General features: G+C 45.5%; 1 protein-coding gene across 1 annotated transcript in view; it reads right to left on the minus strand.

Moving 5' to 3' along the window:
- Nucleotides 1-9,613: 9,613 nt before the first annotated feature.
- LOC136500178 (uncharacterized) overlaps nt 9,614-15,407 on the minus strand; it is a 6,781-nt gene continuing 987 nt past the window's right edge. Inside the window, exon 3 of the mRNA XM_066495558.1 lies at nt 9,614-9,848. Within this exon, the coding sequence (XP_066351655.1) occupies nt 9,614-9,848 (235 nt within the window). The remainder of the gene's footprint in view (nt 9,849-15,407) is intronic.

Genomic DNA, 15,407 nt, shown 5'->3' on the forward strand with positions numbered 1-15,407 from the left:
TCGACGGCCTCCGGCTTCGTCGTTGTTGTCGTCTTATGCTTGCTATTTTTGTGGAGAGGGCACGGGACTTTGAGGATCTTCTTGTACTACTCGTCATAGTTACGCTTGGCGTGAGGTTCGTCAATGGCAGCGATGATGTGGTCTGGTCGGAGATGGCGATATTAACTAGATTTTGACCCTTCTGGCCGATCACGGCCACTGTCCCGATGGTGACTACGGTCGTCATAGCGGCGGTCACTGTGGTATCGGTCGTTGGGTCGCTCGTTGTTGTGGCGGTGGCGGCGATATTACCGAACTCTTGCTCGTATTCTGGACGGTGGCGTCCTTCTTCTTTATGGCGAGAGAAACAGCGCTCGTCGATATGATGTCGCACATCTCGGAGATTGTTGATGTGCGCTCGGACATCCTGGTCGACTTCCTGGTCGTGTTGGCAAGGGTGGTAGATGCTGTTGCCCCTAGCTCCCCCCTGGAGAGGTTGTCCATCGTCGTGGTGCTGGTCGGCAAAATGACTTCGGCTAGGGCGGCGATTAGATCTTGGCGCGGCGGATCGGCGAATCGAGCTCATCGAGTAGGAAGGTCTCTGATCCTGGCAGATCTCATTGACCTGGTAGTGCACGGCTTTAAACATGGCGGCAACATTGGCGACCTCCGGTGTTTGCCAGAGCCGGGTGAGCTCATTGGCAGCCACGGCCAAGTTGGTGCTTGGGGTCTTGTAGACGTTGTGGCCGACAACATGAACAAATTCGTCGTTGAGGTTGTGTTGGAGTGGGTGTGGCCTTCCTTGCGAGTCGAGCCGATCATTGCGAGCAGCCTCGGCTAGCACAAGGGTAGCCTCATTTGCTCGGTGCTGTGCACGATTGATGTTCCTGTTGACGTGAGCGGCGCGGTCCTCCTCGGTTTCCCCATCCCATGGGGGGGCTGTCGACGCTGACATTGAAAATTCTGCCTCCACGGAAGGGAGAGAAAGGAGGTTGTACGGCGATGGTTTCGACGATAGTCTTCGTAGAGCCCTAGGACTCGGAGTCTGGATTTTCCTCCACGATGGTTTGGAGGGATGCTTCGGGGCGTCGGTCGACGTGTAGCATGTCGATAGTCGGCAAGAGCTGGTCGGCGATCTGGTTAGCGAGAGGATGGATATCTATAACCTGGTTGGCGAATTTGCCCCTTAGGGCATCTAGGTAGGTGGCGGCGACGCTGGAGAGCCCGAAGGGCAGGGCCGTAACTCTTGGTGTTTCCTTATCAGCCTCTGATAGATCTAAATCAGAGGGTGGTCGGCGCTGAACCAGACTGGTCAGAGCCGATTCCACGATGGAGAGGCAATCGGTGAGCTTCTGGCCAACCTGATCGATGAATGCGATCAGATCGTCGTTATTGATTTGCCTCCTCGGGTAGCGGGGGAGCGGGCGGCGAATTGTCGATGAAGACGACCTCGGAGGCGGTTCTGAGATTGGATCTACAGTCGTAGGTGTTGGGGTGATCGACGCAGTATCGATCTGCATCGGCTTGATGAGCTCTCTGACTCCGTCAGCATTGATGATCTAGGAGATCGATCCGACCATGAAGACCTGGCCGGGCTATGGGAGGGATGAAGAGCCTGCAAAAAGTACCATGTTATTCGACATGGAAACAGCATGCACACCCTTACCTAGTGCGCCAACTGTCGACAGAATATCATCGACAAACCTTCGAGGGGTATATCACGAAGGTAGATTGATCGACAGAGATGCGTGTAATCGAGAACAAGAAGGCAACAGAGACAAAAGAGTTAGACAGGTTCGGGCCGTCAGCGCGACGTAATACCCTACTCCTATGGTCTGTTGGATTGTATTAGCTATCGTATGATATTGCGTGTGTTTTGAGAGGGTCCCTGCTCGCCTTATATAGTCTGGGGGGCAGGGTTACAACTCGGTTAGATCTAGGAGATAACTAGAAAGTAGTAACAAATTACAGGAATCATGAGATCATACGTATCCTAACAGATCTCGTAGTATCTTCAAAATATTTTCCCGGTATCTTGCGGGGTGCGCCGAGCAGCACCGTGCTCCGCAAGGCTTTGTCTTGTGGGCTGGGCTACCCCTGGGGTGCAGCCCATATGGTCTGCCGTGGGTATCCAGGTCGTACCCCCCACACCCCCCTTAGTCCCAGTTCTAGCAACCGGGACTGAAAGTGGACCTTTAGTCCCGGTTGCTATTACCAAATAGCACTAAACAAACTGAACCTACAATGCACTTCAACAGAATAAGGATTTCACGACCAATTCCAACTAAAACCAACAGATCATTCTTCTGCTGGTTCACTATCTCATCATACAAAGGTGCACTCTTATTAGTCGCCTCAGTCGCCTTTGCAAGAGATTTTTGGACGTGCTCAACATACTCTTTCTCCTAGTACCAATCGTCACATGATCCGGTGCCATCCCACTAAAATTACAACAACAAATCAAGAACTTTAATCAAAATCATCACAAAAAATGGCTACAAAACATGACAAAAAAATACACCCTTCGTGATCTGAACACGTGTAGAAGATGCGCCCTTGGTTGGGACCCATCTTCTTCACCCTGTACTCCCTCATAGTCTTCTGCCCACACTTGCCGCACGCAATGAGAGAGAGGTCCGGCCTCAGTCGCTTAGGGACCCCATGCGAGGCTGAGGATCCAGAAGCAGTCGCCATCTACGACTCTCTATACTCAATTTTATCAACTACTCCCTCCGTTCCTTAATATAAGCCATATAGATTTCTAAAGAAAATTCCAAAATATAGGTACATATCAGCTCTCACACCGATTAGTTTGGAAATCTTCCCACCATACATAGCACAATCTAATTGGGAGAGAGAAGATGACCTGATTTTTCTTTTTTTCCTCGGTCTCACATCTTTTCCCAAGCCGTGCGTTAATATTGGTGCTAAAAACTATATGGCTTATATTAAGGAACTGTGGGAGTATTATAAATTTCTCATTTTGTGAACCATGAAACTAAATGAGCTATATACTAAAAAAACCTTTTATTTTTCTATTTCTAAACCATGAAATGAGGTAATAAAAGGTGCATACTAGTTTTGATGAGCTACTATGAGATTCCTTCATCTACATATGCAAACTATCAAGTGATTTTGAGCTCAAATGGCATATAAATCAAAAATATCCACCATTATTCCCAATGTAGAAAACCAAAAAATTCTCTATTTCTAGACCATGAAATGAGGCAATGAAAGGTGCATACTAGTTTTGATGAACTACTATAAGCTTCCTTCATCTTCATATTCAAACTATCGAGTGATTTCGAGCTCAAATGGTATATATATAATCCACCATCATTCCCAATCTAAAAAACTACAGATTTCTCTATTTCTAGACCAAAAAATGAGCCATGCTAGTGATGAAACATGGGAGGATGAAGTCGGTAACCTTTAGAACTGAAGAATGGATGGAGGAATGAAGTCTTCACCAATCCCGCAAGCATGAACTCCTTCCGCGAGCAAGAACAGAGAGCAGGCAAAGAGCTTGAAATGGCTCGGGCTAGGGAAAGAGGAAGGAGAAAGTATATAGCCCAGGACATGTAGTCCCAGTTTGTCGTATAAACCCGGACTACAGGTACAATTCTAGTTCCAGTTAGAGCCACCAACCGGATTAAAGGTTTAGTCACAGCTGATAGCTCCAACCGGGACCTGAGGGTGACCTTTAGTCCCGGTTTGAGCCACCAACCGAGACTAAAGGTCCCCTCCTGTTCCCCTCCTGTAAAAGCTACGTCTCTAGCCGTTAAGCAGCGGACCGGGACTAATCCTTTCTTTAGTCCCGAGCCCAAAAATGGTCGGGACTAAAGCCTTGAACCGAAAGTCTGCTCTCTATTAGCGGAAGAATCGGAGCAAAGTCGAGGCAGCAAAGCAGGGGCCGGTAGCAAGACGAATCTTAGTATTTAGTTTGGGGAATAGTTGTTTACAATATTCATGCCCTCTCCAGATAGAGTACTCAGCATATAAGAAAGCAACTCACACACTAACGCGTTACTGTCGTTCACCCAGTCTAGCCCAAACACCTTTAACACTCTTGGCCTTGGCCCGTTCTGGTCTTCCTCCAACTGAGCTTGATGCCGATGCTTCCTGTTGACCATCGGGCACAACCGGTTGGGCGTCGGTCCTGACAACTCTCCGTGACACTGTGCTACAGTACTACGTATCTAGGTTGCTTCTGTCGTACCTGTATGTGCACGTAGGATTCGGATGATTCCGCGTCTGGGACATGCTGGCATGCATGCATGCATGAATTTGTCTTCTCTTTTTCTTTCAAAAAATTCAAATTGGAATGTTGAACGCTAAGACGCGCGCGTAGAAAACTGGTTGCTAGGTTAGTGCATGGTGCGTCCAGTGTCCTTGCACAACATTCTGAAAACTGGTTACCATTTGATGCTACGGGGCCAACGATAACGGTGTAGACAGACTCAACTTTTTTTTTGTTTCGGACCTTATTAGGGTCGATTTTGTTATGTATGAGATCTACCTCAGCTGTTTTCTAACGACCTTCTTAATCATTTCCCAGTTCCCACATTCAGCCTGTTCGTTTGGCTTGTGCTTGTCGTATACGATCGTAAATTTTCAGCCGGAAAAGTATTTTTCTCTCATACGAATCAGCCAGCAGTATTTCTTCACGAACCAGCAACGATACGAACCAGCCAACCGCAAGATGCTGTGAACCTGATACTGAATTGCTTGGCGCTGTGCTTTTGTGGTTCTGAAGTCTGAGCGTTTGGTCGGATTGCCTTTGGCTTGGCATATATATAGACCCGGCTCTGCATTCGTCTGCTCGTTGACTTGTGAACATGGATTACGTCAAAAGCGCGCTCATGCATGCATGGCTGTCGCGGTCAAGCAGGCCGTTACACCTACGGAGTATATATCCTACCACTACTACAAAAATGATTTGTGGCAACGCCTCCCTTTCTTTGTAGGGGTGGCTCTATATTGAGCCGCCCATACAAATGGTTGCCAAATGAGCCGCCCTTACAAATGACCCGATTTATAAGGGCGGCTCTATATCCAGCCGTCTCTACAAATTGGATTTATAGGGGCGGCTCAATATTGAACTGTCCCTACAAATAGACTTCGAGTATTAAAAATTAAACACTAAAATTTAAATTTTGTAAACGACCTTGGATGGAGAAACAACCAAAATAAAAGTTGTAGATCTCGAAAAGTTACGAAACTTTTTAGTTGACAACTTTCTCATTTGAAATCATCTTGTCAGGGAAAACTACGTTTGAATTTTCAAAATTTTGAAATTTGAATTTTTTAAACGACATTGGATGGAGAAACAGTAAAAATGAAAGTTGTAGATCTTGAAAAGTTATGAAACTTTGTAGTTGATAACTTTCTCATTTGAAATCATCTTGTCATGGAAAACTATGTTCGAATTTCTTAAATTTGAAATTCAAATTTTATAAGTGACCTCGGATGAAGAAACTACCAAAATAAAAGTTGTAGATCTCGAAAAGTTATAAAACTTTGTAGTTGACAACTTTTTCATTTGAATTAGTTTAGGGCCTCAAACAATCAATTTATGCTCAGTTTTGTATAATATGTGGGGAACCGAAATGGATTTTAGACACAAGTGATCGTGAGTTGCAGTGGTAGAGGAGTTTGCGCGCGAGGGAGAGATTGCGGGTTCGAATCCCACCCGACGCTATCGTGAAAATATGCTACAACCATAGAGTGGGTGGTGTGGCTGTCAGTGGGGACCTCCTCGGATTAAAATAAAAATTTGCTATTTTTATGCCCTTTTTTCGTGATTTCTAAAAATTGATTTGTAGCCGCCTACAAATCAGATTTGTAGCCACCCTTTGGTAGGGGCGGCTGGCCTAACTGCCCCTACAAATACCCATTGATCACCCCTACAACTCATATTTTACGTAGTGTAAGTAGCTTATATTTTAGATTCAGAGGAAGGAAAATGGATTTTAGGATCTGCGGCCTCTTGGATAGTGGCTTGTATCTACACATGGAGAGGAGGAAAATTCACGGGTGGTTCTTCAACTTGGCAAGGGTGCCACTCAAATGAATAAAGAATTCCGAGTGAAAAGTAATTTCTCACTTACTTTCGTTCCCTCTTTTGATTCCATCAATTGCTTGATTTAGAATTGACACTGTATCAAGTGAAAGGTCCCTCTATTTTTAAAATGCCAATTCTAGGTCTATGAACTTAGCTTCGGGTGTAATCCAGGTCCAAACAACTCTAAACCCGGTCTGTTTATTTTTATTTTTTGCTCGTGGCTATCATGATCGGCCTATGGGCTACCACGACCAGGAGATGCAACTGCCCGCCTCGCCACCAGGTTGATGACCATAGAAGAGACACAGCACAACATCCAAAACATGCTTCACCAGCACTCCTAGTGGCAAGCAGAAGTGGGAGACCGCCTCACCGACATCCAGCAACATCAGCAGCAGGAGAACGAGAATTGGCACTACCTATTCTAGGGTCTCAACATTGACCTCGATATTAAAATTATAGCCCTCGATAGGATCTACAAATTTGTAGTTGAAAAGTTTTTTAATTGAAACTGTTTAGGGTCCTAAAATATTGTTGTAAGTGTGCATATTTTAAAATTTGAAATAATTTTTTTTCAACAATCTCAGATGTTGACATGGTGTATATGAAAGTTATAGTTCTCAATTCAATCTAAAAATTTGTAGTTGAAAAGTTTTTTATTTGAAGTTGTTTAGTGTTCCAAATATGTGTTCTAAGTTTATAGATTTTGAAATAAGAAATGAGAAAAATACCTGTGAGGCCCTGTGAAAGTCACTCAATTCGTTCGTGGCCCTAAAAACTTGAAAGTTCCTTGTATGGGCCTGTGTTCGTTTTCCAGTGACCTAAATGACACTACCGTCCCTTCTGTTAGAGATCACCGCTAAAAATTTAGGGTTTGGGAGAGTAGGGCAAAGGAGAAGGTAAAATGATAATGTAGATGTGATTTTGATTGATTGGATACCCTCAATCGACCGTAGCCCTTAGTACTTTTAGGGTTGGAAGGTCTTGCCTCGTGAAGAATTCAAATACATCAAGAGATGCGCTTTGAATAGGCTCAGATCTGATTCTAAAAATAAAAACCGGAATATCCGGTTTTCCCCTTGGTACAGGTTTCATAATTAGCGATCTATATATGCATTTTGATGGCTCGACATGAGTTATGCAATGGAGAAATCCAATCTGCATTTGGAGAGGTGCTCAGTTTTTTTCTGACATGCCAATTTTGATGGTAAACAATATTTGTACAATAAAATATAAATTCATTTTGACCCGCAAGTCCACGAAAGAACATAAGTATGCAGCCGGTAGGTACACCGAGTATATAATGTTATATATTATTATTAGACGAGGGCCAGGAAGGATAGGAATCACAGTCGGGGATCACTGTATCATTGCCAGATCGGAGCGCTAGCAACAGCCTCGGTCTCAGAGGTGCATCTGCCGTGGCACCAGCATTGGAAAAGGTCACAATAGCCTTGATCGTTGTCGCTGCTTTCGTGTATGCATACACTATTGCAGGTGTGGTCATCTATGAAAAAAATGCATACCCCTTCATAATTGCCGCTCAAGTGCCAGCCGCAGGCATGTTCCCCGACGGACGCCGACTCTGCATGGTTCAGATCCAGGCATGGACATTTATGCAACAAATGTCGAAGGCGATCAAACAACTTTTAGCAGAAGATTAATCAAATGACATCACCACTTGCAACATGTAGTTCATGCATTTGCACGCGTACATACCACGAGCTGCCATGACGATGGGTTATAGGAGGACGACGACTAGGAGGACGGCAGCGAGATTCATTTGTGAAGGCGCCATTGCTTCTTATATGGTGGGAGTTAGTACGTTGAAGAAGACTGAGCGAGGAGATTTGTTGCGACCGAGTTTGGAGAAGTCGTTAGTAGGTTGAAGAAGACTTTGAGTTACGATAATTACTATTCTAATTTACGAGATGATAGTAACTCCTTACTAAGTGATTTACTATAACATTATGGTAAATATCATCGTGAGTTGTAGTAACACGAGTAGCGTAAATGCATATTCATGTTATCGTAAATTGGTACAAACATTATCGTAAATGCATATATACACACTCTCATATAACAAAAAAAAAGAAAAAATAAGTATCACTGTAGTATTTTTCTCTCACGGCTTGGAGAAAGTAACTCTAAAAATTATGGGCAGCAGGTGACGTGACATACTGTTAACGACGATGCTGCTCTCGATGCTGCACGTACCGGTCGTCCCTGTCCCCCGGACCTCCCAAAAGAAGACGAAGGACGGAGCGAGAGAATAGATCATGATGCTGCAGCAAATGGCAGGTGAATAAATAGAGTAGTACGGAGTATGGTCCAACTCTGCAGCGGCAAACACTAGGAGAATAATCCAGGATGGGATCGATGGGCGGCCTCGACGTGTACGTGTACCCGTGCGCGCGCGGTTTGGCATCAGCAGCAAGGTCAGCGGTTTGGCATGATATCAGCAGCAAGGTCCGGCTGACGGTAGTTGTTGTCGGGTGCGGCGTGCACACGGCGACGAGGCGACGGCGTTTCCAACCACGATGTGACCGAGGTACGTGCCGGCAACCCGGGAAGAACTCGCCGACGAGGCCAATCCTCGCGGTCGGTGAGGGGGCAAGAAACGAGCTGGGGCGAACGGATGGCTGCAGCGGGTGCAGACAGTCATTTGTTTGCTCATCACTGGCTCACACTGTCCACGTGCTACAGTATTTAGGGTACGTATGCATGCATGAGTGTGTGCCGTGTGCGTGCCGGCCCGGCCGGCGCCACTTGGCCTTGGGGGCATACTAGCTTATATTACCCGCGGCAGCGGCTATATACCAGCCGTGTGTTTTCCTTGCCCACCAGGTGTACTTTACTCTCGCCCGTATCGTATCAGGCCAATCTCAATGTAAGTTACATGAGAGTTTCATAAACATTAAATGTGCTAATATGACACTGTATTGATGAATAGAAAGATGATGAAAGTTTCATGGGAGTAGAGTTAGTTTCATGGAGATAAAACTCTTCTGTAACATTTCCAAAATATGATTGCATTGTTAACTGGGCCATGAAACCTCCATTGAGACTAACCTCATACGATCCACCTCTTTATTTCGCTATTTGCTTGCTGCTTCCTTTAATTCAGGCTCGTCCTTGCGGGCCATGGCCACGAATGCCCTGGCCGGAACTAATTTTCTTAAGTGTCGTATAAATATTTGCACTTTTTTGAGAAAAATTCATGACCGGCCCTTCAGCTTGGCAAGAGGTGTCGTCTAGGTCTCTATACTCTCAAAATGTTATTTCTGGGTCTATAAACTTGGATTCAATGACATCTAGGTCCAAACGGCTCTAACCCACTCTTTATGCTGACGTGGCATGTTGACTGTGCGGTGACGTGGCTCTTACATGTGGTACGCTCGCTCGAGACGCCGGACATGCATGCATGTTGTTGCTTTTACTCTCACGCTAATGGAGTGTCCCAGGCCTCCCGTCCGGTCTGGCACGACATGCATGGAACGTGGTCAACCACGGGGTGCCCGAGAGGATCTCAACGAAGCGGTCATGGAGGCGTGCGAGGAGCTGTTCACTTCACCGATGGAGCTCGGCGATGCGCAGTCGCCGGAGCTCGGCCACCCACCCCTCGGCAGCCCAGCCCGTGACCACGAGCCCCCTGTCCCCGACGTGGGACTCGAAGCCGTCGTCAGACAGCCACAGCAAGAACTCGGCGAGGCTGGTGGGCTTTACCTCCCAGATGATGAACGGCTGGTTGCTCGAGTCCAGACCGTGCTCGATCTCCACGAGCTGCAGCTGTGACAAGCACGCCCTGCTGCCGAAGCTCACTAGCACTACGGATCAAGGCTTCTTGGACTCGAGCCGGATCCAGGCTTCTTGGACTCGAGCCAGCTCTCGCAGTGGACGCTATCCTTGCCGTCCTTTCTCGGATGTAGGACCGCGACTCAACAAGGAAGTCCGCTATCCGAGCGAACCGCGCCGCCCGCTGGAGGAGGACGCTGCCCGCCCGCCTGACGCCGCCACACCCGTCGCCCCGCGCTTGCAGCCTTCCATCGTGGCCGGCGGTCCACGCGACTACGGCCAGCTTCCACGGTGGCCGGCGGTTCCCGTGCCCGCAACCAAGCGCCGTAGGCCCCCGCGCCCACCGCGCGTTGGCGCCCGCGACCAGCGTCTTCGCGCTCGCGATGGCCAGGCACCGCGCACACGTGGCTCACGGCTCTGCGCCCACGGCCGGCTAGCTGGCAACCTTGGCCGGTTCCCCGCTGCGCCTAGTGGCTGGCTGCCAAAGCATCGTAGAATTAAATATCGTCTGTGACGACGGTTTATTTATAAGACGATACATCTATGACGACCGGTATAGCTGTCGTCACGGTTGAACGTCACAAATCATATTCCTCTATATTGGATATCTAGGCCAAGACCCAGTACTAAGTAGAACCAAAAACCTAATCCACTCGAGTGCCTCTCTCCCCGTTCTCTACCATCCCGTCGCCCCCTATCTCTCTCGTCTTCCCTTCCTCCTCCGTCGCCACCGATACCGCCCTCTCCTCCGCCGCGGATACCGCACCTTCTTCTTCGCCAGATCTTGACTTGGCAGATCCAAAGGCCACGTCATCCCATCCCCACGCGCACCCGGCCTGTGTTGCCTCCCTACCTGCGTGATTATTAGGGTTTCGAGATGGCAGCAGCGGCGGCGGCCAGGACCCGCAAGCAGGCACGCGAGCATTCACGGAGCGAGCTGGACCCGTGGCCGCCTCCGCCATGAGCTGGCTGCACGTGCAATATCGCCCTCGTGCCCTCCGCCTACTGCACGCGCCTCCTCTACTCAGGTTTGTCATCTCCCTTCTCTCTCCCTCTCTGATTTCTCCTAAACTAATATGCGTGGTTCTAGATCTAGGATTTGGACAATGATGGTTGCTGCTCTCACTAGAGAAACTAGCTGTACTCCCGATTCTCAACCCCATTCAGTCCCGGTTTTGGAATCGGGAGCACGAATCCGGGACTAAAGGGCCCCTCCTTTAGTCCCGGTTTCGCGCCCGGGACTAAAGGTCCACGTGGGCCGGCCCTTTAGTCCCGGTTGGTAGGTTTTCTTTTTTTTTTCTTTTTTTTGTTTCTATTTTCAATTGTTGATTCATTTTGGTTTTCGAATAGGTTTTCGAATACGCATTCTACGCTGCTAATAATATACGTATTCTACACGTTTATAATGTTCGAACATTTTGTACAAACTAAAGTATGAAACTAACGTATATATTACATGCATATACATATATTGTATGTTATTTTATGTACATATAATATGTGTGTGTCTATATATATATATATATATATATATATATATATATATATATATTACAAATAAAGCTTGCATTGTAAATTCTATCATATCCTTGGGATAACAAATTCACTCCATCTGGTTTGGCTTCCATGTTTCGTTCACGTCATTGTAGAACTCGCCGACGGGGTTTAGGACCTGGTCATTAAGAAATCCTGCTATGGTCTCTTGAATTGCTTTCAGTTGGTCACGTCGTATGACTTTTTCTTCAACCATAGAGTCTTCAGTAAAAGCTAAAGGAAAAGTATTAATATATATATATATATATATATATGTGTGTGTGTGTGTGTGTTGGTCACGTGATTACTTATATATATGAGCAATAAAAGAAATTATGAATATATGAATATATTTATATAACGTACTTTGAGGTTTCTCTTTAGGAGTTCTTTTTTAGTATGCCATGATGAACTCGCAAACATAGTATCCACAGTAGTTGTTCCCCTGTTCTTGCCTCAGAACCCACTTTTACAAGAAAAAAGATCCGGTGAATTGAAAGCATGCATGGTGTTAATTGAATTATATATATATAAATATAGCTAGTACTTACTTTGTGTGCGATTACATCCGGTGGCGCTTTACAATGTTTCATGTGGTATTCCTCAATGAAACTTTTCCAAACACTGCGCCCAATAAAATAAAAAATTAATTTGACCTTTAATAATTGTTGCAGTTAAGAGATCGGGGTATATATAGTTGCTAGAGAGACCAAATTGCCCTTGGATAATATCTATCATGTCTTGGTACTCTGTTTGCTCTTTTCTTAACGAGTTTAAGATGCTCAACCGACTATTGGCCATATCGATGACCATCAATATCCAGTGATTGCTGCATATGTTTTTATACATAAATATGATCGACATTAACTAGAGTCAACATATATATATGGGAGATAGCTTAGCTAGTAAGCAAATAATTGGACAAATGTCCATATGATCGACATTAATTATTTAACACTCACTTGAAGTTGTAGGGGAAGAGTATGTCCTTGTTTTGTTGGTTCACTATGAACCTCATGAGATTTTTCTCGAGTTCAGCTTTCCATTGAGGCGGGGGATCAGGGTGTTTGAATATGACATTTGGATCAACGAAGCCAACATCATTATCCTTTCTCTTTCTGAGTTCTGTCATCTCATATCTGCATATATAAAAATATAGTGTGAGGATATATAATTTATATATATACATGTAGCTTTATATATATATATATATACTTTAATAGTAGAAAATAATCACACTTACAAACAATAGCAGCTAATGAGACTTCTGTCGAGAGAGTCTAGGTGGCATAATTGGTGTAATTCTAAAAACTCGACATATATAACGTCATCGCCATGGAAGTAATGTTGGTTTCTAACTCTGTCAGAAACAAAGTTCTCTCCCCGTTCACACGCCGCCATGTACCACTTGTTTAGCAGGTACATTTGCGTACCCAGTTCACCTAAGGCCTTAGGGCTGTATAGACTCTTTTCATGTTCAAATTTCTTCTAAGGATCCACTTTCGGAGCAGATGGTCCTTCAGCGAGCACTTGGGCAAGGTCCATACCAGTATCCTCGTAAAACCGAACCAGGTCCTCAAAATCGACGTCCGGTAAGTCTAAGTTTGAACCATATTCATTACGAATGACAAGAGGGGGGACTGATTGTTGCGATTGTTGTCCGAGTTGTGCAACACCTTTCCCTGCTCTAGTCTTTTTCTGCGCCGCCTCAAATGACTTGGTGAGAGAGCGGTCGTAGTCTGATTTTGGCCGGATCTTTTAAGATTCCCGCTTTTTCTGGTCCACCTTCTTTCTTAGAAGATCTGGAGCTAGGTAGAAGTACGGTTTCTCCGGGTTCTCCCTCGCTTCTCGTTGCTTTCTTACTTTTTCGAAGAAACTTTTCACATCTTTTTGTACTGCATCCTTTAATTCCTTTTCACTTTTCTCGTAAGACAGTTTTTGGGGAATAACTGGATTAGAGGAGGCTTTCTTCTTTGCCGGCTGGTGGGCCAACGGCTTCGTTTGCGGGGCGGACCTCTTAGGAGCTGGCTGCTTCTTGATCATCAAGGGAGGCGGGGCAGCCGTTGGAGACCTCCTTGAAGGCGTTGGAGACCTCCTTGGAGGTGGTAGCGTGGCGGCGTTGCATAATCATTGCCTAGAGCACTATGATAATCTGGAGATTGGATAATTGGACTTAGGTTGGCGGAGGCCCTGCTGTGTGAGTACAAAAAAGAATAATTAGGTATAAGAAATATTGTTATTATTAATCATGCATGTCAATAGAAAATTAGTGAAAAAATTATTTCGTTCACTTTTGTCCACACCTATTGTCTGGCAGTTGAGGAAGCGATGGTGGACTAGAGACCCTGAGAATAATGATGTAGCGCTTGCACCATAGTATGAATGTCTTCTCCGCTTCTCCTAGAGTTTTCTCTCCATCACCTCCTAGAATGTCAAGAGCTAGATCACTAAAACCTTTGTTAACTCTATCCACTGAGACGCTAACATATCCAGGTGGTATTATTGCCCCATGGATTCTTGGTGTCTTGGTAGGATCTAGAGGAGAAAAAACACCGAGAACCACCATGATTGTGGCATTCTCTTTTAGAATATGTAGCTCACATGATGTAAACGGTGCAGTGATGCCATCCACGGGGAAACATAGCATTGTGTCAACTTGATTTGGCAACTCCGTGGAAGCGCATCTGCTTTTCAACTGATCAGGGAGGCTAATATTAATGTTGATGCCTAGATCTGATGCCTGCCTTTGGGCACTCATTGCTATTTGCACTTGCTTTATGATTTCGTCCTACATTCTAGCTTGCATGTCTTTTTCGCGCTCCTGTGCTTGAAGCAACGCCTCCCGTGACTCACGAACATATTCTTCCAACCTGCTGATCCGCGCATCCTCATCCTTCCTTCTCTGCCGGCTTCTGTAGGTATCTCTATCGTTAGGGAAACCATGCTCCCAAGAAATATTCCGTTCTAAACCTCTCGTTCGGCCATTGTGTTCAGCAGTCCTGATGGTATACGTCAGTTCATCCTTCTCTCTATTAGGCCTGAACGCACCAATAGCTTTAGCTTGTAGAGCATACGAAAATCTTTGTGTTGCTCTTTCGAGTTTTGGGCCATGAACCAGCTTCCCAGTCTCTAGGTCCAGTCTTCCCCCATTAACGAAAAACCAATTCTTCGCGCGTTTGGGCCAATTGAGTGATTCTGGTGTGATACCCTTGGCAAGAATGTCCGCTTCTATTTTTTCCCACTTGGGAATGGTAGTCTCGTAGCCACCTGATCCCATGCCATGGTGGTATACCTTCTGTCGGGCATTCTCTTGTTTCTTCTCACCGTTTCTCACCTTTCCGATGTCTACTGTAAATCATTCCAGTAGGCCTCAACTTCGCGAGCGGGCCACTAGTATTGAATTGGGCGTTAGGTCTTCTTGACGTATTCGTGTATAGGGATTTTCCAAGTCTAAAATTGTGTGGCCATCTTCTTCATAGCCCACTTTCGAACTAGTTCCTTCAATCATCATCGTTTATAGCATTCATAATCATCCGCTGCAACGTGAGTGAAATGTTGAAGGATATCATCCCAAATTAAATTCTTATCAAGATCAGAGACAAAATAACATGAGGCTCGTTGATCTTGTGCTTTCATTCAACAGGCACTGATCGGAAGTCGTCCCTTACAAGGCACCCCATAGTTTGCATGAATTTCCTTGCATGTGGACCAGGGTTCGCTGTCTTGAATTGAATTCTGATATTATATAGGCCCCTCCAATGACTTTTCGGGTCTCAAATTATTTTGCTTTTCGCCGTTGTGGTCGTCGATCCAAAGGGCTACTTATAAAAAAGAATAAATAATATCATGTGTACACATAATAGATGATAGATATTCAATTATATATATAAATATATATACTCGCCAGTATTTTCTTGCACAATATTTCTTGGTTATCTTCAAGAGCCAGGGTAATTGACTCCCGTCATCTACATCCTGCTGGTCACCATCGGCAAATTGAGTGCCGGTGTTGATAATATCCATCATTCTTCGTCCA

This window comes from Miscanthus floridulus, chromosome 13 (genome assembly GCF_019320115.1).
Source record: "Miscanthus floridulus cultivar M001 chromosome 13, ASM1932011v1, whole genome shotgun sequence".
In the NCBI taxonomy this organism is placed as follows: domain Eukaryota; kingdom Viridiplantae; phylum Streptophyta; class Magnoliopsida; order Poales; family Poaceae; genus Miscanthus; species Miscanthus floridulus.